The 26,377-nt window shown below is 39.3% G+C and overlaps 1 protein-coding gene across 3 annotated transcripts in view; it reads left to right on the top strand.

Annotated features, from left to right (window-relative positions):
• rnf24 (ring finger protein 24) overlaps window positions 1–26,377 on the top strand; it is a 60,337-nt gene that overhangs the window by 26,890 nt on the left and 7,070 nt on the right. For all 3 annotated transcript variants that reach the window (XM_061912121.1, XM_061912113.1, XM_061912124.1), the window contains exons 2-5: window positions 76–225; window positions 11,616–11,658; window positions 14,354–14,395; window positions 21,869–21,948. In XM_061912121.1, coding sequence (XP_061768105.1) covers window positions 83–225; window positions 11,616–11,658; window positions 14,354–14,395; window positions 21,869–21,948 — 308 coding nt within the window. In that variant the 5' untranslated portion in view covers window positions 76–82. The remainder of the gene's footprint in view (window positions 1–75; window positions 226–11,615; window positions 11,659–14,353; window positions 14,396–21,868; window positions 21,949–26,377) is intronic.

Below are 26,377 nucleotides of genomic sequence, written 5' to 3'. Positions count from 1 at the left end.
GATGTACTTTTGGGCCAGTCTTTGTATCGTCCTGTGCCTCATTCATGTCAATTCTCTCTCCTTCTGTCGTTCCAGACTATCCATGAGCCCTGATTTCCCTCACTACAGTATCAGGATGCCAAATATAGGGTTTCAGAACCTGCCCCTTAATATCTACATTGTTGTGTTTGGGACGGCTATCTTTGTCTTCATCCTAAGCCTCCTCTTCTGCTGCTACCTAATAAGGTAAGCACCATGACGCCATTTAGCTACATAATGATTTGTCTCAGCAATATGCCTCATTCTTTGGCTACTAAAACTCTCATATTGGGCTTTCTTCCATCATAATTGAGCTTTTCCCCCAAATGATATTTATAAATATATGTCTTATGTAATAGATTTAGCCTGTACCAGCATACTCTGGGGTCTAGTTACACCAGGCGCAATGGTTTGTAGAAATACTCACTAAAGGTCTTTGTACAGTAGGTGAGCAAATATTGCAAAGGAGATAACATTAGCGACCGCAAGGTCAGCCACCTGCACAAATATTGCAACATTTAACATTACAATAATAGTTTTTCTTGGAGCGATTCATTGTGATCTAGGTTTTGTTGGCCTTAACAGTTGAATAGAAATCATACTGACTTACCTATACAAACTCGTTATTTTACTGTTATTATTGTCTAGTTTTGAAAAGCATGCAGCCCACCTGCTCGTAATGAAAACCTTCATTTCAGAAAGCTATTGCAAAAGACGAGACATGCAATCATCGTTCAAAATGTTTGTATTTATTCTGCTTGAAGTCCAATCACAAGGGTGCAAATGATTTCAACAGCACAGTTTGGAGAAGTGCGTTTGAATGATAAGATAACCAGAATTTAAAGTCAAATCATGTTAATATACAAAATGATTGCTACCATCATGATAATCATGGCACTTTGCGTCAAAGAAGGAATTTATTCTCACTCATGCCCATTGTCAATCAATCAATCAATCAATGTTTATTTATATAGCCCCAAATCACAAATGTCTCAAAGGACTGCACAAATCATTACGACTACAACATCCTCGGAAGAACCCACAAAAGGGCAAGGAAAACTCACACCCAGTGGGCAGGGAGAATTCACATTCAGTGGGACGCCAGCGACAATGCTGACTATGAGAAACCTTGGAGAGGACCTCAGATGTGGGCAACCCCCCCCCTCTAGGGGACCGAAAGCAATGGATGTCGAGCGGGTCCAACATGATACTGCGAAAGTTCAATCCATAGTGGCTCCAACACAGCCGCGAGAGTCCCGTCCACAGGAAACCATCTCGAGCGGATCAGCAGCGTAGAGATGTCCCCAACCGATACAGGCGAGCGGTCCATCCTGGGTCCCGACGAGCGGTCCATCCTGGGTCTCGACTCTGGACAGCCAGTACTTCATCCATGGTCATCGGACCGGACCCCCTCCACAAGGGAGGGGGGGACATAGGAGAAAGAAAAGAAGCGGCAGATCAACTGGTCTAAAAAGGAGGTCTATTTAAAGGCTAGAGTATACAGATGAGTTTTAAGATGAGACTTAAATGCTTCTACTGAGGTAGCATCTCGAACTGTTACCGGGAGGGCATTCCAGAGTACTGGAGCCCGAACGGAAAACGCTCTATAGCCCGCAGACTTTTTTTGAGCTCTAGGAATCACTAATAAGCCGGAGTCTTTTGAACGCAGATTTCTTGCCGGGACATACGGTACAATACAATCGGCAAGATAGGCTGGAGCTAGACCGTGTAGTATTTTATACGTAAGTAGTAAAACCTTAAAGTCACATCTTAAGTGCACAGGAAGCCAGTGCAGGTGAGCCAGTACAGGCGTAATATGATCAAACTTTCTTGTTCTTGTCAAAAGTCTAGCAGCCGCATTTTGTACCAACTGTAATCTTTTAATGCTAGACATTGGGAGACCCGAAAATAATACGTTACAGTAATCGAGACGAGACGTAACAAACGCATGGATAATGATCTCGGCGTCTTTAGTGGACAAAATGGAGCGAATTTTAGCGATATTACGGAGATGAAAGAAGGCCGTTTTAGTAACGCTTTTAATGTGTGACTCAAAGGAGAGAGTTGGGTCGAAGATAATACCCAGATTTTTTACAGAGTCACCTTGTTTTATTATTTGGTTGTCAAATGTTAAAGTTGTATTATTAAATAGAGGTCGGTGTCTAGCAGGACCGATAATCAGCATTTCCGTTTTTTTGGCATTAAGTTGCAAAAAGTTAGCGGACATCCATTGTTTAATTTCATTAAGACACGCTTCCAACTGACTACAGTCCGGCGTGTTGGTCAGCTTTAGGGGCATGTAAAGTTGGGTGTCATCAGCATAACAGTGAAAGCTAATACCGTATTTGCGTATGACGTCACCTAGCGGCAGCATGTAGATGCTGAAGAGTACAGGGCCAAGGACCGAACCCTGGGGAACTCCACACGTTACCTTAACATAGTCCGAGGTCACACTGTTATAGGAGACGCACTGCATCCTATCAGTAAGATAAGAGTTAAACCATGACAGGGCTGAGTCTGAAATACCAATTCGTATTTTGATACGCTCTAATAAAATATTATGATCGACGGTATCGAAAGCAGCGCTAAGATCGAGGAGCAGCAACATAGATGACGCATCAGAGTCCATCGTTAGCAATAGATCATTAGTCAGTTTTGCGAGGGCTGTCTCAGTCGAGTGATTTGCCCTGAAACCGGATTGAAAGGTTTCACATAGATTGTTAAACGCTAAGTGCTCATTTAGCTGCTCTGCAACAATTTTTTCGAGGATTTTCGAAATAAAGGGAAGGTGAGACACCGGTCGGTAGTTTACCATGAGGTCTGGATCGAGGTTAGGTCTTTTAAGGAGAGGATGAATAACCGCTTTTTTGAATGCAACGGGAACAGTGCCCGAGGAAAGTGATAAGTTTATAATATTTAGCACTGATGGACCTAATAATACAAAAAGCTCCTTGATAAGTTTCCCAGGAAGTGGGTCAAGTAAACATGTTGTTTGTTTTATTCCATTTACACGTTGTAACAATCCTTCTAATGTTATTTCATCAAAACGAGAGAAACTATTTTGGATATTTGCAGTATCCGCCGTATATACAATCGTATCTGTGTTACTATAACCCCGTTGTAGCTGGGACGCATTGTCTTTAATCTCCTTTCTAATAAGTTCAATTTTCTTATTAAAGAACTTCATAAAGTCATCTGCCGAATGGGTGGAGCTACTGGAAGGAGTCCCTTGTTGGGTTAGCGATGCTACTGTACTAAACAAAAATTTTGGATCGTTTTTATTAATGCGGATGAGATTTGAGTAATAATTAGTTTTAGCTAAGGTAAGCATGCGTTTATAAGTTATTAAACTATCACTCCATGCTTGATGGTGCACCTCAAGTTTAGTCGTGCGCCATTTGCGTTCCAGCTTTCTACATAATAATTTCTGAGCTCTAGTTTCTTCAGTAAACCATGGCGTACGCCTTTTTGGAGCCTTTTTTAACTTCAGCGGTGCTATACTATCAATGGTTTCGCGCAGTGCGTTGTTAAAGTTGTTAGTGAGGTTATCAATAGACCCCACATACTTTGGGAACGGTGCCATTACCGAGGGCAGTAGGTCCGCAAGAGTCGTCGTTGTGGCAGCATTAATGTTGCGGCTGCTATAGCAGTTATTATTATTATTAGCTTGCCGAACATGAGTCTGAACTTCGAATTTTATAAGGTAATGATCGGACATTACTTTAGTATACGGGAGTATCATAACTTTGGAGACGGTGATACCTCTGACAAGCACTAGGTCTATCGTATTACCGCTGCGATGCGTCGGTTCATTTATTATTTGTGTAAGACCACAGCTATCAATTATAGTCTGGAGCGCCACGCACGGTGGGTCCAATGGGGTATTCATATGGATATTAAAGTCCCCCATTATAATTATATTATCGGCGTGCGTCACTAGATCAGCAACAAACTCTGAGAATTCACTAATAAAGTCCGAATAGGGCCCTGGGGGGCGGTAGATAACGGCCAGGCACAGAGGCAGAGGTGTGGCAGACTTCATAGAAAGCACCTCAAACGATTTATATTTATTATTTAAGTTAGGACTAAAGTTAAAGTTTTCGTTGTATATTAGTGCGACACCCCCTCCCCTTTTGAGGTGACGGGCAATATGCGCATTCGTATAGTTAGGAGGGGATGCCTCATTTATCGCAAAAAAGTCGTCTGGTTTAAGCCAGGTTTCGCTAAGACCGATGATGTTAAGGTTGTTGTCTCTAATGACCTCATTGACTAATAACGTTTTGGGAGACAAAGATCTGATGTTTAGAAAGCCCATATTATAGGTAGTGGGCTGTTTTAAGGAGTTGTTGATAAAATTATCCGTAGTAGCAATATTAATAATGTTGCGTTTATTATGCGCAGTGTACTTAAAATAATTACGACCATATCTAGGAATTGATATGACGGGAATTTTCAGATTGTCTACTTGGCGCTGCGATAAACTGAACGCATCATAATTTGCCACCTCAGTAGAACGCATGTCTAACTCTGACGAAGTCATAGATACAGTAGAAAAAACATTTTGTGAGTTGTGTATTATTCTACGAAAATTGCTATGTGTACAGGGATCATCCAGCCTGGCGCTGGCTAGTTCTAACTTAACTGACTCCATACCCAGGCTAGCAGGCTCTGTAATTGCCTGTGACCGGGCTTGCTCTAGTGCAGTTAGTCAAATGTGGCTCAATGCGAAGTCTATGTTCCGAGACAAGAGGATAGCGCCTTCCTGGTTAGGGTGAAGGCCGTCTCTCCTCAGCAAGCCAGGTTTGCCCCAGAAAGAGGGCCAATTATCAATAAACGTAAATCCCTGTTGTCTGCAGAAGCTATCCAGCCACCTGTTAAGAGAGACTAATCTGCTATATCTCTCATCATTGCCTCTCCCAGGCAGGGGGCCAGAGACAATTACTCGATGCCTGGACATCTTTCTGGCGAGATTACAAGCCCTGGCTATGTTTCTCTTTGTAATCTCTGATTGTCTCATCCTAACGTCATTGGAGCCAACGTGTATTACTATATTCGCATAACTAGTGGTGCGGTTAGCCTGCCGTACGTGTTTACTAGACCTGTTGCGAGTTAGCTCCCTAAGATTAGCTTCAATGTCAGGTGCTCTGCCCCCGGGAATACACTTAATTGTGGCTGGTTTGCTAAGCTTTATGTTTCGGGTGATGGAGTCCCCTATAACTAAAGTGTGGTGCCCGGTAGACTGGGGTGTAGGACTAGCTAAAGGGCTAAATCTATTATGCGTCTCAACCGGTACACCGTAGCTTGTAGGCCGATTAGGGCTGCTACAAGCTGGGCTAGTTAGCTCGCTACAGCTAACGCTAGCAGATGTGTCCGCAACATCTAAAGTTACGAAATTACACTGCTCTAACTGGCGGACACGGCTCTCTAGCAAAGCCAACCTATCCATGAGTAAAGTGCACGAAGCGCAGGAAGCCATACTCACAGAAACTTTCCGTCGCCGAGTGGAGTGCCAGCTGTCTTCGGGAAGTGGTGGTCACGGTGGCGGGGGAGAAGCTTCCTTCAGACCGGCGCTGCCTTTCTCCGCTAGCCTCGTTAGCTTAGCAGCTAGCTAGCTGAGGGCGGAGTGGTGAGACAGAGATCGGGTGATTTGCAAGTTAAATTGAACTATTAAATATGTTCGATAAGTTGTAAATAAAGCTGCAAAACAGTTAAAATCACACAGATAGAACGATACTTAGCTTTTTTGCAACAAGAGCAGTCAGCGAGCAGTCATTCACGTTGACCCGGAACCGGAAGTTCTTAAGTACTTAAACGCACTCAATCATATGGTCAGCCATTTTTCTCCAAGATGGCGCTGCTGTAGTGGCTGCTGTTGGCAGGAGCTCTGTGCTCTTGCCACTGCACTTTACTAAACTAATACTGTATTTTTTTTCCCACTGCTTATTGGTTGAGCAGATTTGCCAATGTCACTAGTAATGACAACTATAAACACACAATTTTTTTTTTATAACCGGTTGATTTATATAGGCTAGTAAGGTAAGGTGTTGTACCTGACAAGTTTCAGCCTCCTTGCTTCTGCAGCCTTCATCAGAGGTGTCATCTCTGATGAAGGCTGCAGAAGAGGGGTAGCCGAAACTTGTCAGGTACAACACTTTACATTACTAGCCTATACTGTATAAATCAACCATTTATAAATACACGTCAGTAGGCTAAATGAACCTCTTCAACATAAAATAAACACACCATGTGGCATTATGCTCCACAGTCTCCATATTGCTGTAGTGGTCGATTTCCTTGCCGCAGTCAATCTCCCCTCAAATAAATGTATATTTACCGTGGCGTAATTTTCACCGTTGCTCATGGTAATGTTTTGACCGCCCTGAATGGAGGAAAGTAGTTTTGCGCAAGTACAGTGTAGGGAAACGAGGGCATACTGTAAGCAGATAGTGTTGCCAATTTGGCCACTTTCTTTCCAACTCTTTTTTTTTTAGCGACTTTATTTCCTGAAAAGCAACTAGAAACAAATCAGGTTGACCGCAGCCGAGCACAACAGTCCCAGCTTCAGAGAGGAGACACACCCCCACGCTTATGTGCTAAGTAGGGCTGCAACTGACGACTATTTTGATAGTTGACTAGTCATCATTTGTCAAATTATGAAGCATAAACCTATTAACTGGCTATTTAGCAATCTTCTTTAAACATTTAGATATTTGTAGGCATGTGCTAACAAAGATGACTAATTCATTCAGAAATTTGTGTTTATACTATTACTATGCTGCTCCTTTGGCTGTTACAAAAACTAAAATCACTATTAAACCAGGTGTCCCAATACTATGGCCCGCCAGCGCCCATAATTTGACACGTGGGAATTTTTTTTAACTGTCCTGTCTAGTTTCTCAGACTAATCCTGTTGTCCACAGCATCCATTGAAATAATTATGCAAATGAAGCGATGACATTGTCCAGCAACTTTTAGGGTTGATTATAGCTACTTTTTTTTTACTGAGAAAGTGGTTACTCACAGTGGCAGCACTGTAAGCAACTACTTGACATATGCTTACATTTAATTTGTGTGTTTACAAACCCCGTTTCCATATGAGTTGGGATATTGTGTTAGATGTAAATATAAACGGAATACAATGATTTACAAATCCTTTTCAACCCATATTCAGTTGAATGCACTACAAAGACAAGATATTTGATGTTCAAACTCATAAACTTTATTTTTTCTTGCAAATAATAAACAACTTAGAATTTCATGGCTGCAACGCATGCCAAAGTAGTTGGGAAAGGACATGTGCACCACTGTGTTACATCACCTTTTCTTTTAACAACACTCAATAAACATTTGGGAACTGAGGAAACTAATTGTTGAAGCTTTGAAAGTGGATTTTTTTCCCATTCTTGTTTTATGTTGCGCCTTAGTCGTTCAACAGCCCGGGGTCTCCGCTGTAGTATTTTACACTTCATAATGCGCCACACATTTTCGATGGGAGACAGGTCTGGACTGCAGGCGGGCCAGGAAAGTACCTGCACTCTTTTTTCACGAAGCCACGCTGTTGTAACACTTGTCTTGGTGAAATAAGCAGGGGCGTCCATGATAACGTTGCTTGGATGACAACATATGTTGCTCCAAAACCTGTATGGACCTTTCAGCATTAATAGTGCCTTCACAGATGTGTAAGTTATCCATGCCTTGGGCACTAATACACCCCCATACCATCACAGATGCTGGCTTTTGAACTTTGCGCCTATAGCAATCCGTATGGTTCTTTTCCTCTTTGTTCCGGAGGATACCACGTCCAGAGTTTCCAAATATAATTTGAAATGTGGACTCGTCAGACCACAGAACACTTTTCCACTTTGCATCAGTCCATCTTAGATGAGCTCGGGCCCAGCGAAGCCAGCGACGTTCCTTGGTGTTGTTGATAAATAGGTTTTGCTTTGCATAGTAGAGTTTTAAATTGCACTTACAGATGTAGCGACCGACTGTAGATACTGACAGTGGTTTTATGAAGTGTTCCTGAGCCCATGTGGTGATATCCTTTACACACTGATATCGGTTCTTAATGCAGTACCGCCTGAGGGATCAAAGGTCCGTAATATCATCGCTTACGTGAAGTGATTTCTCCAGATTCTCTGAATCTTTTGATGATTTTACGGACCGTAGATGGTAAAATCTCTAAATTCCTTGCAATAGCTCGTTGAGAAATGTTGTTCTAAAAGTGTTTGACAATTTGCTTACAAAGTGGTGACCCTCGCCCCATCCTTGTTTTTGATTTACTTAGCATTTCATGGAAGCTGCTTTTATACCCAATCATGGCACCCACCTGTTCCCAATTAGCCTGCTCACCTTTTGGATGTTCCAAATAAGTGTTTTGATGAGTATTTCTCAACTCTATCAATATTTATTGCCACCTTTCCCAACTTCTTTGTCACGTGTTGCTGGCATCAAATTCTAACGTTAATGATTATTTGCAAAAAAAAAAATGTTTATCAGTTTGAACATCAAATATGTTGTCTTTATAACATATTTAACTGAATATGGGTTGAAAAGGATTTGCAAATCATTGTATTCCGTTTATATTTACAGCTAACACAATTTCCCAACTCATATGGAAACGGGGTTTGTATATGACTTAAGTTCATCCAGTCAAAGCATCTTTTACACACCAAGGCAGGATTTTACTAACCCTGAAACAATCACAGAAAGCACGACAGTATTTTGCAGCACAGACGGTAAGTAGGTTTAGTCATCCTGTTCTAATTTTGCCAAAAACACAACTTTGATGCAGTACCATGATTTAATACAAAATATCTTAAGTCTAAGTTACCACTAGTAAATTGCAGAGCATGTTTGCTCCGTTTAAAAGGCTTCTAAAGATGCAGTCTCCCAAAGTTACTGGCCCTGTACAGATGCACTAAAGAATGGTTCTATACAGTTAGGGATGGGTACCGAATCGGGTGATTTTTTTTTTTTTGTCCTCACGTAAATTTCAACGGTGCAAAATTACGGTCCATATGACTCAGACGAGGCTCTTTGCATTTCGGCACTTGGTGATCACTCCAGTAGCACTGAGAGCAGACTCGGCAAAACTACGGCTAGGTAATTGTGCAATTTTTAATGCCAGTAAAGAAATTTACTCAAAACAACGCTCCAAACTTAGTAAAATAAGGCTCTACTTTTCTGAAAATGTGGTAGCTTGATGCTAATAGACATTAGTTTTGCTATAGACATGTTACAAATTAATATTTGCGACTTAACATGGCAAATTTAACACATCCAAATGTGTTAATGGAAGCTACAGCTAAATACATGTCACAATCAAACAGTTTGTGTGTAATAAGTACAATACTTACAGTATTAACACTTTTTAGGGCACAACAAAAACAAAACCCACCACAAGCTGTACACTACTCCCATTTAATGTCTTACAACTATAATTGCAACTTAATGTCGTACTTGCCCCCTGCGATGAGGTGGCGACTTGTCCAGGGCGTACGCCGCCTTCCGCCCGATTGTACCTGAGACAGGCTCCTGTTACCCTGAAAGGGATAAACGGTAGAAAATGGATGAATGGATGTCATACTGGCCCTGCGATGAGGTGGCGACTTGTCCAGGGTGTACCCCGCCTTCCGCCCGATTGTAGCTGAGATAGGCGCCAGCGCCCCCCGCAACCCCAAAAGGGAATAAGCGGTAGAAAATGGATGGATGGATGGATGTCATACTTGCAAATGATATGTTGATAGTAAAACAAGATATAAGAACTGGATAGCTGTTTTCATAATTAGCTCATTGTTAAATATTACAAGAAAAACATGAGATTTTATCATCAAAAACAATATTTAATACTGCACACAAATCCACCGGAAATTGGGACTGTTGAGTACCGGTAAAGATACCCAGGTACCAGGAGTTATCACTGTATTTGTTCAAATGTGAACGGTGCCCATCCCTATACAGTTTTACCTATATTAATTTTTGTTTACTGACAGAATGGTTTATGATATTTACTGTGGCCACATTTTTTTTCATTCAATAAGTGGGATTGCCCTTTTGGAAAGATATGTATTGGACAATTGTTACAAAATAACAAATATTGCTCTTCTTCCCCCAGAATTGTCACACAAGTGAAAGCGTGTTTGCCAATGAACACTACACTGCCCCCGGTGGTAGTAAAAAGTCAGTGCATTTACAACGGATCCTGCAAATTATTTCCGCTCTACTTCAGCACCAATGTGCGTTGTTTTACAATACATGCACTTCGCTAAGTCTACACCTCACATTAACATAAAATGGTTGATAACAAGTTGAAATATGAAACTAGTAATTTACCAAGCAGTAAGTTTTTAGCTCACATTTTCGACTCTGGGCGTAGTGTGTATGCAGGGTTAGTGACAGTTGTGTAAACTACCTGAATAGTGGGACATCATAGCAGTACAATACTGTTAAACTATTGACTAATATGACTAAGATAAGAAATAATGACACACATTGTTGACAGGCAAGGATTTGTATTCATGTCACATTTATTGTGGATTTGCCTACCTTGCTGTCGAGCCGTGCTCTTTCGGTGCCTCTTTATGAATCTTTATGCAACCAAACTGAACTTTTCTGCTTGGTGTGTGAACACAGACATTTTAGATTTTTTTAGTATCAGCCCCTCAAACTATCAAATTATTTGTCAGTGTTGAAACTTTGCTAAAAATGTGCATCTGGAGAAAAGCAACTCTCTCACCCTCGCACACTTGACAATGACCCTTACCATTGGGAGTCTCTGCATCTTTACCTGCTGACCGTTTTTTTTTTTAAATGTCAGTTTCTGTCCTAGACTGTGCTGCTTGTTTTACAGATCCCTCTCACTCTGCTGCGAGAGGTTAAGGTTACTTGTAATGGAGGTAAATCTTACAAACCTATGAATTTCTCCTATCTCTTCCGCCCGTTCTTCCCCTTGTCCTCCATGTTTGTTGTCACTCTCATAGCCTAGATGACCTGTTCTCTCCTCGATCAACTGATTCCATTTGACTATGTTTACGAAGCACCACATCACGAGTCCCAAGCAAAACTGTGGGTTAATTGTGAATTCAGCTATTGTTTTTTTCTTAAATTTGACTAAAGGAACTTCAGTAACTGAGTTGGTGTTTTTTTTTCCTACTGAAATGATCAATTCTGTTTGTTTATTAAAGAATGCTACTTGAACTTTTACCGTTGCAAAAAGTTATAGTTTACTTAATCTGTGATTCTTTAATCCAGTTATACTAATTCATGGCTGAGTCTCATGATCACAAATGCAGTCATGCAGTACAAAGGCAACACAAACAACCTAAAGTGTCTGCACTTCTTAACCTCTCATGATTGTGAGAGCTTGGGCAAAATGTAGCACCAATGTGATGTTACTGATTGCCTTTATATTTCATCATCTTCCGGTGTCACAACAACACATTGAGTGCCACGAGGCAAGTATTTGACAGCGAAAGGGCATTCAAGTCTACTTTTCTGTTCTTTTCCCCAGGATGTCTAAATGCTTTTGTAATGATGTGGAGAATGTGGCGGTCACTTACTAATCGAGAAGATGCTTTGTCTTTACGTCTTCCCAGGTTACGACACCAGGCACACAAAGAGCTCTATGCATACAAACAAGTAAGCACTCTAGTCCTTTGAAAACAGTGCACACAGCAGATGTATTCGCTATACAAAACTAGATTAGCGTTCAGTAGAGCACAGAACTACACCAACTGTTAATTCAAGGTTTCAAGGAGTCTTTAGGATTTTTGTCCCGGTACCAATGCAAAAAACAAGTATTAAGAAATATACAAATTGCACTTACTTTAAACAACTGGAGGTAACATAAAAACATATTGAGTATAGAAATTCTGCGTTGACGTGCGATGTGCAACAGACAATTAGGTTCCGTTCCCTGCAATTATTTTAAGTGTCACATTCATGAAGGCATATTTGAGGTAAATTTGCAGTTTCTGCGTTTGTAACAAAAAAATTAAAACTGTGGAACAATTTTAAGATGTGTTTTTTTTCAAAGCAATTTTAAGATTAAACAGATGAGACTGAGTTAAAGTTGCAGTTTCTGCATTTTTTCAACAAAAAATAGAAACGGTGGAACATTTCTAGAGTTAAAAAAGGCTCCAAAAAAGCGTACCCCGTGGTTTACAGAAGAAACTAGAGCTCAGAAATTAAAAGACCTAACCTCGATCCTAACATGAGGTCAGGATCGAGGTTAGGTCTTTTTAGGAGAGGATGAATAACCGTTTTTTTGAATGCTAGGGGAACAGTGCCAGAGGAAAATGATAAGATTATAATATTTAGCACTGATGGATCTAATAATACAAAGAGCTCCTTGATAAGTTTCCCAGGAAGTGGGTCAAGTAAACATGTTGTTTGTTTTATTCCATTTACACGTTGTAACAATTCCTCTAATGTTATTTCCTCAAAACGAGAGAAACTATTTTAGAGGGGAGTATCCGCCGTATATACAATCGTATCTGTGTTAATAGAACCCAGTCTTAGCTGGGACGCATTGTCTTTAATCTCCTTTCTAATGACTTCAATTTTCTTATTAAAGAATTGCATAAAGTCATCTGCTGAGTGGGTGGAGCTACTGGAAGGGGTCCCTTGTTGGGTTAGCGATGCTACCGTACTAAACAAAAATTTTGGATCGTTTTTATTACGGTGGATGAGATTTGAGTAATATTTAGCTTTAGCTAAGGTAAGCATGCGTTTATAAGTTATTAAACTATCACTCCATGCTTGATGGTGCACCTCAAGTTTGGTCGTGCGCCATTTGCGTTCCAGCTTTCTACATAATAATAATAATAATAATAATAATGTTAGACCCGCTCGACATCCATTGCTTTCGTCCTCTCCAAGGTTCTCATAGTCATCATTATCACCGACGTCCCACTGGGTGTGAGTTTTCCTTGCCCTTATGTGGGCCTACCGAGGATGTCGTAGTGGTTTGTGTTGTGGTTTGTGCAGCCCTTTGAGACACTAGTGATTTAGGGCTATATAAGTAAACATTGATTGATTGATTGAGTGATTTCTATTTGTATTCTGGGACAGTGGTGGCAAAATGTATGACTCAAATGGCAAAAAAAAAAAAAATAACAGTAGCAACTCAACTTGCGAGCTTACATGGTTCTATGACGTGAGCTCGTAACTTAAAACACATGTATCTCAAAACAACGTTGCCCATTAGAATGAAGTGAAATCTATTTACTGTATTACCTTGAATTGCCGCCGGGGCAATAATTAATTTAAAACCTCTTCTCACTACTGCGCTTACCAAAGGCATGCGGTAAAAGTACGCATGCGCTAATTATTTTAAAACCTCTTCTCACTCTGGCACTTACCAAAGGTATGCAGTAAAAATTTGAGTGTGAAGTAAGTTTGGACCCTAAATCCTACTGAATAGCTCTTAATCTTCTTCCCTTTATGCGATTTCAAATTACCGGTATTGAAATCAGCCTCCTCCATGTTGAAAATGATGACAGGGGAAGTGTCACTTGTGACGTCACGAGTTTGACCAGGCGGTAATACTAAGGATGCGCTAATTATTTTGGGAAGCGAGTTTGACCCGGCAGTAATTCAAAGCAGGCGCATACTATATGCCCTGCGGCAATTCAAGGAAATACGGTAATCTCCACAATTTTAAGATGTAATATGCCTTTTAAAAAGAAAAACACACCTTTAGGCAAGTTAAATTGTAATAAAAAACAATACAATCGTGTGGACTACAAAAAACTACAGTAGTTTTGAGAAGTATTAATAATGTACAGCATTTGCCAGCAACTTCTCCATATTTTCATAGATAAATGTCCACCGGTTAGATATTATTTTAACATATTTAGCCGGCGTTAAGACTCCCTGCTTAAGACTGGCAGAGCTATTCTTGAACTACCTCACAGAGTCAGCTACACGTTCAGTCATGTTTTAAAGGATTTAAAAAAAATTCAGCTCCTTCTTCTAAACACTATGGTTCACTCCCACTTTCTCCTTACCAATGGTTAAAAAACTAAGGTATTTCGATCTCTAGCTAGAATGATAGCGAGTAAGACCAGATGTTTTGAGGTAGACCTTACAACAATTGCGACGCCAACTAGCTGTGGGGAGGCTCATAACTCAGATTTTTTTAAACTAAATTAAATAACTTAATTAGCCAAAAGAGCACTTGTATCTTAAAACATTCACAAACAAACAAACCGGGCTGAGATTAAATATTGGTTTCATGACATAATTTATATTGCTCATAAACTGCATATTGAGCGTTTATGAAGTTTCTTGACAGACATTAAAATGTTTATTCATATTGTATGTCTTTCAGGTCATTCAGAAGGAAAAGGTCAAAGAGTTAAATTTGCATGAGGTAAGCACTTTTCTTCTTCTGCTCCCTCACTTGACACTTTCATATTATCAACGAGCTTCTCTGCAACAATGGGTACTCTCAAGCAGCTATCCAGGGGGCAGGGCGTCCTGTAATGTAACCTGACAAGTTCACCATGCACTGATCACTAAGATTTAAATGAGCTACAGTATAAGCTTAGTGTATTGTTTTTGTTTGTTTCTCTTACAAATGTACTGGTTAGTAGGAGGGTCGAGTAGAAAATGGGATCCACCTTCATATGTATTAGGGGTGTGGGAAAAAATTGATTCATATACGAATCGAATCGTTTACGTTGTGCGATTCAGAATCGATTCTCATTTTTTAAAAAGTCTATTTTTTTTAATTTTATTTTAATTATTATTATTATTTATTATTATTTTTTTTTAATCAATCCAACAAACCACTACACAGCAATACCATAACAATGCAATTCAATTCCAAAACCAAACCTGACCCAGCAACACTCAGAACTGCAATAAACAGAGCAATTGAGAGGAGATAAACATGACACAGAACAAAACAAAAGTAATGAAACAAAAATGCATATTATCAACAACAGTATCAATATTGGTTATAATTTCAGCATAGCAGTGATTAAAAATCTCTCACTGACATTATCATTAGACATTTATGAAAATAATAAAAAAGAACAATAGTGTCACAGTGGCTTGCACTTGCATCGCATCTCATAAGCTTGACAACACACTGTGTCCAATATTTTCACAAAGATAAAATAAGTCATATTTTTGGTTCGTTTGATAGTTAAAACAAATTTACATTATTGCAATCAGTTGATAAAACATTGTCCTTTACAATTATAAAAGCTTTTTTTTTTTTTTTTTTAAATCTACTACTCTGCTTGCATGTCAGCAGACTGGGGTAGATCCTGCTGAAATCCTATGTATTGAATGAATACAGAATCGTTTTGAATCGGAAAAATATCGTTTTTGAATCGAGAATCGAATCGAATTCAAAAAATCGATATATTATCGAATTGTGACCCCAAGAATTGATATTGAATCGAATCGTGGGACACCCAAAGATTCACAGCCCTAATATGTATGTATTTTAAGAAATAACTTATAAAAAAAAAAAGCTTTGCCCTGAGGATGTGGCTTTTGTGTTGCGCATCACTACAGTGTTTTTTCCACTAGTTCATATAGAAATCAAAGATGAAAACCTAATGTTGACCAGACACACACCAAAATGAGCACAAATTACAACTTTGTGATGTTAGCATTTGTGATTTTTATTCAATTATTACTTAAAGTACCAGTATAATGGGAAAAACAATTTGCTTCTACATTGAAACTATTATGATATATATATCTGAATTATGACACCAAAAGACTTCCAAAGTTTGCGAGTAAATAGATATGATTAAATAGTATTTATCTCACGGAGATTCCCAAGCCGTTTAGAGAAGATAGAGAGCAAGCCCGTCACGTGATCGCGTAACATAGCAGGAGGAACTACAGATCTCTTTCCCATTAACAACAATGTTAATCAAGCAAACTTTGTGAGAGCAAACAACGATTACTTTTGGGGAGAATATGATCCACAACTTAACATTTTTGAGACCGAAAACAAAGAGTGTGAGCAATAACTTTTAAAAGCGGAGTACTAAATGGATGCAGCTTTATTGACACACTATAGCAGTGGTTCTTAACTTGGGTTCAATCGAACCCTAGGCATTCGGAGAGTCGGCCTCAGGGGTTCGGTCAAAACACACCCGACTCATCGTGTAAATACAAATTTCTCCCTATCGGCGTATTACGGATACGGCATCAGCTGACTGATTTGCAGGTATGTAATTAGTTGTTAAGTTATGCACCTTGTTGGTTTTGTTGTTTGAACAAGGTGATGTTCATGCACGGTTCATTTTGTGCACCAGTAAAAAAAACATGGCAACACTTTAGTATGGGGAACATATTCACCATTAATTAGTTGCTTATTAACATGTAAATTAGTAACATATTGACTCTTATCTAGTCATTATTAAGTACTTTTTAATGCCTTATTCTGCATGTCTTTATTATAACCCTATCTCTCTAACCCTGACCCTAACCAAATAACTCTAAATTAAGTCTGTGTTACTTAGAATATGTTCCCCAAACTAAAGTGTTACCAAAAACATATAACTTTGTTTTGAATTTGAACAAAAAACACATTTTATTTTTCACTATAGAAGGGTTCGGTGAATGTGCATATGAAACTGGTGGGTTTCGGTACCTCCAACAAGGTTAAGAACCACTGCACTAAAGCATCAGCAGAATTGCTCGGTGCTAAACATACAAATTAACCATCCGTCCATTTTCTACCGCTTGTCCCGTTCGGGATCGCAGGGGTGCTGGAGCCTATCTCAGCTGCATTCGGGGGAAAGGCGGGGTACACGCGGGGACGACATGGCGCGGTTGGGAGAGGGGCCGTGCCAGCAACCTGAGGATTCCTGTTTCGATCCCCACCTTCTACCAACATCATCACGTCCGTTGTGTCCTTGAGCAAGACACTTCACCCTTGCTCCTGATGGGTCGTGGTTAGAGCTTTGCATGGCAGCTCCCGCCAACAGTGTGGGAATGTGTGTATTAATGGTTGGATGTGGAAATGGTGTCAAAGTGCTCTTGAGTATCTTGAAGGTAGAAAAGCGCTATACAAGTACAACCAATTTACCATTTATTAACACCCTGGACAAGTCGTATTAAACCATAATAAAACTAAAACTTACTTTATTATTTCAACTCTCGCTGGGATGCTGACCGACAAGACGCTCACATAATCCCATTTAGATGAAGAATCAATCAAAATCCCCACAAAAGGTTAAAAAAGTTGCCGCAGCTAGGATCTTTTTGTGTCTTTTTTGCCATGTCAAAGTCGACCGGCCTGTTGGTCCATGGCCACATTTGTCTACTACTAGGTGAGAGATGCACAATTTATACTCTACAATTTACTTTTACGGTGGCAGAGGGGTTAGTGCATCTGCCTCACAATACGAAGGGCCGGAGTCGTCCTGAGTTCAATCTCGGGCTCGAGATCATTCTGTGTGGAGTTTGCCTGTTCTCTCCGTGACTGTGTGGGTTCCTTCCGGGTACTTCGGCTTCCTCCCACCTCCAAAGACATGCACCTGGGGATAGGTTGATTGGCAACACTAAATTGGCCCTAGTGTGTGAATGTGAATGTGAGTGTGAATGTTGTCTGTCTCTCTGTGTTGGCCCTGCGATGAGGTGGCGACTTGTCCAAGGTGTACTCCGCCTACCGCCCGAATGCAGCTGAGATAGGCTCCAGCGACCCCAAAAGGGACAAGCGGTAGAAAAATGGATGGATGGATGAAATTTACTTTTAGCAAGTTTGAGACGAAGCAGAAGCATCTGCCGGTTTAGTGTGTCAACAATAGCTGCGTAAGCTAGCCTGGCCAGGGACATTTTTTTTCTAGTTGATTTTCGATAAGCACGCTTTTTATGTTTGCATAATTTGGCTCCAGTTCCACATTTACTGTGTCAAGTCACGCCGACCTTACTCTTTCGGCTTCCATCTGCTCCAACGTTTTAGCCTCTCTCTGTGTTCGCTTCTATAAGCAGCAGTTCATCTTCCGTATATTCAGGTTCAAAAAGATAAGTTTGTGAATCCTCGTTTGTCCAAAAATATTAGCTTTGTTTTCTGCCATGATGAGAACACACACCTATTTGGGAACAAATTTGTTGCCGGAAGTCGAAAGTGTGTTCCTATGGGAACGGAAATAAAAGCGCTGAGTCAAAGTTCCGGTTATGCTTAAAATTACCAAAATACAGTAAATATTATACAAATTATATATTTTTATTACCTGTCTGTTAGTACTTTACGTGTGTGTGTGTGTGTGTGTGTGTATACTTGCAGTGTGTATAAAAAACGTTGATGAAGCCCCAAACGTGAAGCCCCACTGTACCAAGCGAGCTTGGTACAGTGGGCGTGTCAGCAACTTGAAGGTTCCAGGTTCGATTCCCGCTTTCGCCATCCGAGTCACTGCCGTTGTGTCCTTGGGCAAGACACTTTACCTACCTGCTCCCAGTGCCACCCACACTGGTTTAAATACAACTTATATATTGGGTTTCACTATGTAAAAGCGCTTTGAGCCACTAGAGAAAAGCGCTATATAAATATAAATTCACTTCACTTCACTTTTGAAGTAGTTTTAGAGGGCTTTGAAGGCTACAATGATGACTCCCATTAGCTGCATTTTGCAAGCGTTTTTTTTTTTTTAAATCATCTTTAGAATCCTAACAAAAAAAAGACATTTGTTTCTCAAATTCCAAAAAAGTGCAGTTCCCCTTGAACTTGACTGTCAAAAAAATTAAAGTGCAAATGAAAATTGAGCTTCACCACTTTAGTCATATTTTTTGCGCTTTTGTTTGTGAATATGAGTGGGAATGCTAGTCTTTCTATGTGTGTGGCCCCTGCGGTGAAGTGGCCACTTGTCCAGGGTGTACATTGCCTTCCGCCCGAGTGCAGCTGGAATAGGCATCAGCCACCCCCGAGAGTGACAAGCGCTAGAAAAGGGATGGATGGATCGTAGAAACTTCTCCATGACTTTACTGTCAGACTTCTTTTGTTTGTCTGATAATGTCATTGCAAGTGGTGGAAAGGTTTATTACAACTGAGTACCACTGCGGCCCCTGAGAAACCAGCAAGATCTGCAGACCACTGAGGTTTTGCTCTTTCATCTAAACATACCATTGCCAGAATGTTTTCTGTGTCTTCCAGTGTCGAAAGTGTGAAAGAGATAGCAGGACAGATTAAGCAGGTAGTAGGGTGATTCCTTTGTATGATAGGAGGAATGCCTCTTTTATTATTGACAATGGTGGATTCAAAACAACCAAAGCTCTTGGCCCTTTAAGGATATGTTGTTCAACCGCATTAGGCTGTTGTATAAATTTATCAGCTTTGTATGCAACTGTCACAACAAGCTTCAGGCTTTTCTTATTTGTTATCACTTGTATTTTGTTTTCATGTGAGTCACCTCAGCAAAAGATACTACAACCTTTATTTTACTTGCACAAAAACACAGGCAACCTCGTGGTGGACGACCTAGTTTCATCACCCATGCTGGGGGAGAACCCTGAAGACAGAAGAGTAGTTATATACATTTTGACTGGACATTTGTACAATGTTGAAGTCATTGTAGATTAGATTTAATGCCTCCTATATACCAACCATTATATGGAGAACAAACATTTGAGACATACCTTTCATTTTAATTAATCAACAGTCTCTAAGAGACCCTTTTCTGTGCCATCATGATGGTGCCCAGCGCAACATCCATAAAGACATGACTTTGGTGTGTATGAACCATCAATCTTGTAAAAGGACTGGGCGATAAAATGATATTGATATGTATCGTGATAAACATGTAATTGGTGTCAATAAAAAAATTGTCGGAAGAAACGGGATTTTAATCACAGTAATCACTAATCAGTGGGAATGACACGCTAACAGCCAATCAGGTAACAGTACCAGCTATCAAGTTTTAGTTGTGCCATCTCGTTGTCTGGCAGTTGAAATCTGTTAAGCATTTCTTACGTACAATGGGGCAAAAAAAATATTTAGTCAGCCACCGATTGTGCAAGTTCTCCCACTTAAAATGATGACAGAGGTCTGTAATTTTAATCATAGGTACACTTCGACTGTGAGAGACAGAATAAGAAAAAAAAATCCAGGAATTCACATTGTTGGAATTTTAAAGAATTTATTTGTAAATTTTGGTGGAAAATAAGTATTTGGTCAACCATTGAAAGCTCTCACTGATGGAAGGAGGTTTTGGCTCAAAATCTCACGATACATGGCCCCATTCATTCTTTCTTTAACATCCCCATGCTTCACAGTAGGTGTGGTGTTCTTGGGATGCAACTCGGTATTGTTCTTCCTCCAAACAGGTTGAGTTGAGTTTATACCAAAAAGCTCTATTTTGATTTAATCTGACCACATGACATTCTCCCAATCCTTTGCTGTATCATCCATGTATCCATTTTGGTATAAACTCAACTCGTCGTGTTTGGAGGAAGAAGAATACTGAGTTGCATCCCAAGAACACCACACCTACTGTGAAGCATGGTGGTGGAAACATCATGCTTTGGGGCTGTTTTTCTGCTAAGGGGACAGGACGTTTGATCCGTTTTAAGGAAAGAATGAATGGGGCCATGTATCGTGAGATTTTGAGACAAAACCTCCTTCCATCAGTGAGAGCTTTGCATGGTTGACCAAATACTTATTTTCCACCATAATTTACAAATAAATTCTTTAAAATTCCTACAATGTGAATTCCTGGAATTTTTTCACACATTCTGTCTCTCACAGTTGAAGTGTACCTATGATGAAAATTACAGACCTCTGTCATCATTTTAAGTGGGAGAACTTGCACAAGCGGTGGCTGACTAAATACTTTTTTGCCCCACTGTATTCCTTGTTTTTGCCCCTTAATTTTAATGTGTTTGGTAAGTGTTCAATGTGACGTCTTTTCCATGGTTGTGTTGAGATTTCCTTTCCCTTCCTTAGATCAAAAATATCAATAATCATCGATATCGACTGATATAAAACACTTATATCATGATACAGTTTTCAGCCATATCGCCCAGCCCTACTTTGTAATGACCTTCAAACCAAGATTGCGAGCCAGCAGGTTCAACATCTGTGACTTCTGACCAATCTACAACAAATCTCGGAGAAAGTATTTTAGTTAACCTACAAAACACAATATTTTCTTTACTTTTGCAATAGCTAGTGTCTCAACACTTGTGTCCATATATGTTTTAATACTCTTGTAAGGGAATAGTAGCCACCCATTTCTCCACTGTACATTTTTATTTTGCCTATCTAATTAAGCGGGTGTTGCTATCCAGTCCATCACAAGATCTATGGTACCAGAACATAAATGCATTCTTTCTAGCCTGCAGGCTTGTGATCCACTCATATATTCTTTTGGAAGAATTTACAAAACCAATCTTCCTCACGTGTGTAGAATCGGTGACAAATCTCTAAGCATCAGTAAACTATTGTTGGATTCCAGATGGCTTCTCTGCCATTGAATATGTGTGGGTGTCACATTACACTTCCCTTTGTCCAAAGCCACTTAGAGGTAATAAACAGAGTTGGTCAACAGTAATAAATGCTGTGTTGATAAGTGTAAGTACGAAGTGACAGACTGTACAGGAGTAATTTTTAGAGTAGTGGAAGAAAGAAAAATAGTTGTGACCGACAAGGGGTGACAACCTGCAAGACTGATTTTTTTGTTGTTGTCCGAAGGTATTTCAGTCCCTCCAATTGGGAAACCACAGTAACTTCACCCAAGTAACAGAACTTGGGCACAGTTTTAGCGTCCGTTCTTCACGAGGTTTCTTTCCAGCTATATTATTTTATCCAGTCACACAAAAGCAGTTTGATGTCTTTGGGAAAAGAAAGTGTATTAAGTCTCCTCCTGCTCTCTTGCAGATATGTGCGGTGTGCTTGGAGGAGTTCAAACAGAAAGACGAGTTGGGGATTTGTCCGTGCAAACACGCATTTCATAGAAAGTAAGTACAAGGCTTTGTTGATTCTTCATGAATACACACAAACACACACACACACAACCACCCGCACACACACACAGGGAAGAACACGTGGATCCATACCGTTCTGGAATTACTTTCAAAACAGCCCAGAGGGTGCATACCTGTGAGGTACATACGGGTAAACTATTGTCTCAAAAAAACTATAAGTACCAAAAAAACATGTGTAACGGATCACTGCCTCGGACAGGATTACCTGCGTGTTGCCAGTATGACTCCCACGCATGCACTTTGACAAACATACTCACACACACTGGACTCTGGCCACTTTTTTTTTACAAAGTTGTTTATATCTGCATGGCACCTCCCTTGGCCTAGTTTTCTCCCAACTTGCTGCTTGACTTGTCACACTGTAAAAACTCTCGTATTTGTGCAAGGCTAGGCAGAGAACCCAAAGTTGTGTTGCACTGCAAATGTGACAATTATATTCACTAGAACGTCTAGGTTAGGGGTGTCCATACTTTTTGACTTAGGGGCTGCATTAGGCTTAAAAAATTTGATCGAGAGCCGACGCCGACTGCATATAAAAAAAATATATATATATATACACACAACTCAGTATTCTTCTTCCTCCAAACACGACGAGTTGAGTTTATACCAAAAAGTTCTATTTTGGTTTCATCTGACCACATGACATTCTCCCAATCCTCTGCTGTATCATCCATGTATCCATTTTGGTATAAACTCAACTCGTCGTGTTTGGAGGAAGAAGAATACTGAGTTGCATCCCAAGAACACCATACCTACTGTGAAGCATGGGGGTGGAAACGTCATGCTTTGGGGCTGTTTTTCTGCTAAGGGGACAGGACGATTGATCCGTGTTAAGGAAAGAATGAATGGGGCCATGTATCGTGAGATTTTGAGACAAAACCTCCTTCCATCAGTGAGAGCTTTGAATGGTTGACCAAATACTTATTTTTCACCATAATTTACAAATAAATTCTTAAACATTCCTACAATGTGAATTCCTGGATTTTTTTTCCACATTCTGTCTCTCACAGTTGAAGTGTACCTATGATGAAAATTACAGACCTCTGTCATCATTTTAAGTGGGAGAACTTGCACAATCGGTGGCTGACTAAATACTTTTTTGCCCCACTGTATGTGTGTGTGTGTATATATATATATATATATATATATATGTATGTATATATACTGTATATATGTATATGTATATGTTTATGTATATATATATGTGTGTATGTGTATATATGTGTGTATGTGTATATATGTATGTATGTGTATATATGTATGTATATATGTCTATGTATGTATATATGTATGTGTATATACATATATATATATATATATATATATATATATATATATGTATACCTGTGTATATGTACCCAAAACCAGTGAAGTTGGTACATAAATCGTAAATAAAAACAGAATACAATGATTTGCAAATCCTTTTCAACTTATATTCAATTGAATAGATTGCAAAGACAGGATATTTATTGTCCGAATTGAGAAACATATTTTTTTTGTGGTTGCAAATAATCATTAATTTATTATAATAATAGTAATGGATTAGACTTATATAGCGCTTTTCTAAAAGGTGGTGTTTTATTTTTTGGAAAAAACATCTTAGCGTTGGCATCCAAACAGTAGATGCTCGCTTGTCCTCATGTGTCACTCTGAACAAATAATTTGTTATGCAAGCCAAATATATTTAAATAGGGCGAGCTGCCAAAGCAGACTTGTACCTTGTTTCTGTGTGTTTGCTCTGAAAATGTGCAGGGTGCTTTTGGGTCATGTGCTGCATCGTCGATGTAGTGTCATTGTGACATGCCAAAAGTTTTATTGTGTATTTTTTCTTTTACCGTTTCAAATGATTGCGGAACTTTTGACAGCTGCTCTCATTTTATGTGGGTCCTTTCCCCTTTTTCTCCTTTCTTAGTTTTTCTTAGAGACGTCTCTCACTGCTCTCATGTGCACTCTCGGGTTGCCCGATATATCTACTATATATAAATGATATAAATTTGTCCGACCATAAAGATATTAATACAATCGTCATATCGCGATAAAGTTGTGTGCTGACAGATTTGACAACAACAAGCTGCAACAAACACGCCCATAAGCAATGTAATGTCATCGCCAACCCTCGCCTCTGTGGTCGTGTGTAAACTGCGTTTCTTAAGAGTATCATTATCACTAGAGGTTGAGAAATTGCTAAACATGCTGCACGACACACCGTAGGAGGATATAAGAAGCTAAGCTGGAGCTCTTGAATATATACAAAGGTGGGCAAATATCGACAGTAACAATATCAAGTATGGTATCTTTATATAGTCAATACTACAATGATTAGATCCATATTTTTTATAAGCACCAAATAGTTTTTTGGCGTTTTTGTAATTGTTAACAAACTTAGTCAACAAGGATCTGGGTACAGGAGGACTTTAGTAGTAAAAATGATTTTAATAAGTTTGTTTGTTTCCGGGCTTTAGAGTGCACCGCTATTTAAGCCGCATCCTCCACATTTTAGAAGAAATAAATAGTTTTACATATATTGGCTGCAGATATACAGTATACAGGTGCAAAATATTTTTTAAAGATTTATTTCCATACCTTGATTGTTTCCAAACGGTGCCTGTCACACAGCAGTAAAACGGCTCATCAAACAAAACAGAAGTCATCGTCACAGACCCACGAGCTTCGGAAGCTATCTCTCTCCAATCAACTAAACAGACTCAGTAAGTCCACGGTGATGTTTTGGTAATTTACAGAACTAAAACAATACAAAAAGAATGTCATTGTAATTCAATAATAACTTGTAAACATGTTAGCATTTTTGCTAATGCTATTGATACTAGCTTGATTACTTCACGATAGCATGTACAAATACGCCTGAAAGCACTCCTACATACATCACACATGGGACGGTTTAGTAAGTTTGAATAGTTAAGTTGTATTGTAAAGCTTACAAATGTTGCTTGGAGTGAAGAATGAAGAATTATTTCGAGCAGAATCGCTTTTGATGCAAGGTAGACAAAACGGGATGTACTTGCAGTTCAAGGCGCGAAACAGGAAGTACTTTTTCAACATGCAGCACCTGCAGTGAGCAAATTTGTTTAAAAAAAAAATGGCGCAATAGCACAAACAATAACACACCTTTTTAGTGTCTCTGCCGATGTAGATGAAAACTTTTTGTTGAATATAAAAACATTATGGCCGTTAGCGAAGAAAAATATCCATAAATTAACTGCACCATCTTATAAGCCGAAGTGTTCAAAGCATAGGAAAAAAGTATTAGGTTATTATCAAAATATTGTATGTAATAAAGGGCAATGAGGAAATAATTTTAATATGTAATTGATGTTGTTACACTTTCATCCTGTGTTTTTGCCTGATTATAATTGTGATCAAAAATGAATTCATTAAATGCTTTTAAAATTTTCAGTATCTGTATCAGCATTGGTATGACCAATACTGCCTCTGAACGAATCATCAAAGAAATAAAATACAAATCAAAGCTTTTGTCTGATCTAAAATGTTTGTGATATGCTAAAAAATAAAATTAAATATCTGTAAATTTTCAGACACTTTAAATTATGCAAGCAACTACTGCGATAGTTGTAAATTAAAAGTTTGATTACCGTATTTCCTTGAATTGCCGCAGGGCATATGGTATGCGCCTGCCTTGAATTACTGCCGGGTCAAACTCGCTTCGCAAAATAGTTAGCGCATGCTTAGTATCACCGCCTGGTCAAACTTGTGACGTCACGAGTGACACTCTCCCTGTCATCATTTTCAAAATGGAGGCTGATTTCCATACCAGTAATTTGAAATCGCATAAAGGGAAGAAGATTAAGAGCTGTTCAGTAGGATTTGAGGTCCAAGCTTACATCACACTCAAATTTTTACTGCATGCCTTTGTTAGGTGCCGGAGTGAGAAGAAGTTTTAAAATAATTAGCACATGCTTACTTTTACCGCATGCCTTTGGTAAGCACAGGAGTGAGAAGAGGTTTTAAATTAATTAGCGCCCCGGCGGCAATTCAAGGAAATACGGCAATTGAATTTTGCAAAAGTATAATTTGGTCCATCACATGGTCACTACGGCCCAGTTTCTCTTGTTATATTCTTATTTTACCGTTATATTTTTATTCTCATTGTTGCTTTTCATTTGTATTCTTATTGTAATATTTTTCTATTTCGTTTCTTTTTATACCCCCATTATTTACATTTACTTTTTAAATTTGATCTCAATTCGGTACACTGCTGCTGGTATTTTAATTTTCCTGAGGGAACTCTCGTGAAGTAATCAATAAAGTACTATCCATCTATCTATCTCTATTAGGGCTGTAAATCTTTGGGTGTCCCACGATTCGATTCAATATCGATTCTTGGGGTCACGATTCGACAATATATCGATTTTTTTCCATTCGA

Source organism: Nerophis ophidion, linkage group LG01 (genome assembly GCF_033978795.1).
Source record: "Nerophis ophidion isolate RoL-2023_Sa linkage group LG01, RoL_Noph_v1.0, whole genome shotgun sequence".
Taxonomy (NCBI): Eukaryota; Metazoa; Chordata; class Actinopteri; order Syngnathiformes; family Syngnathidae; genus Nerophis; species Nerophis ophidion.
The sequence above is the reverse complement of the archived record's forward strand: the minus strand, read 5'-3'. Positions and strand labels throughout refer to the sequence as shown.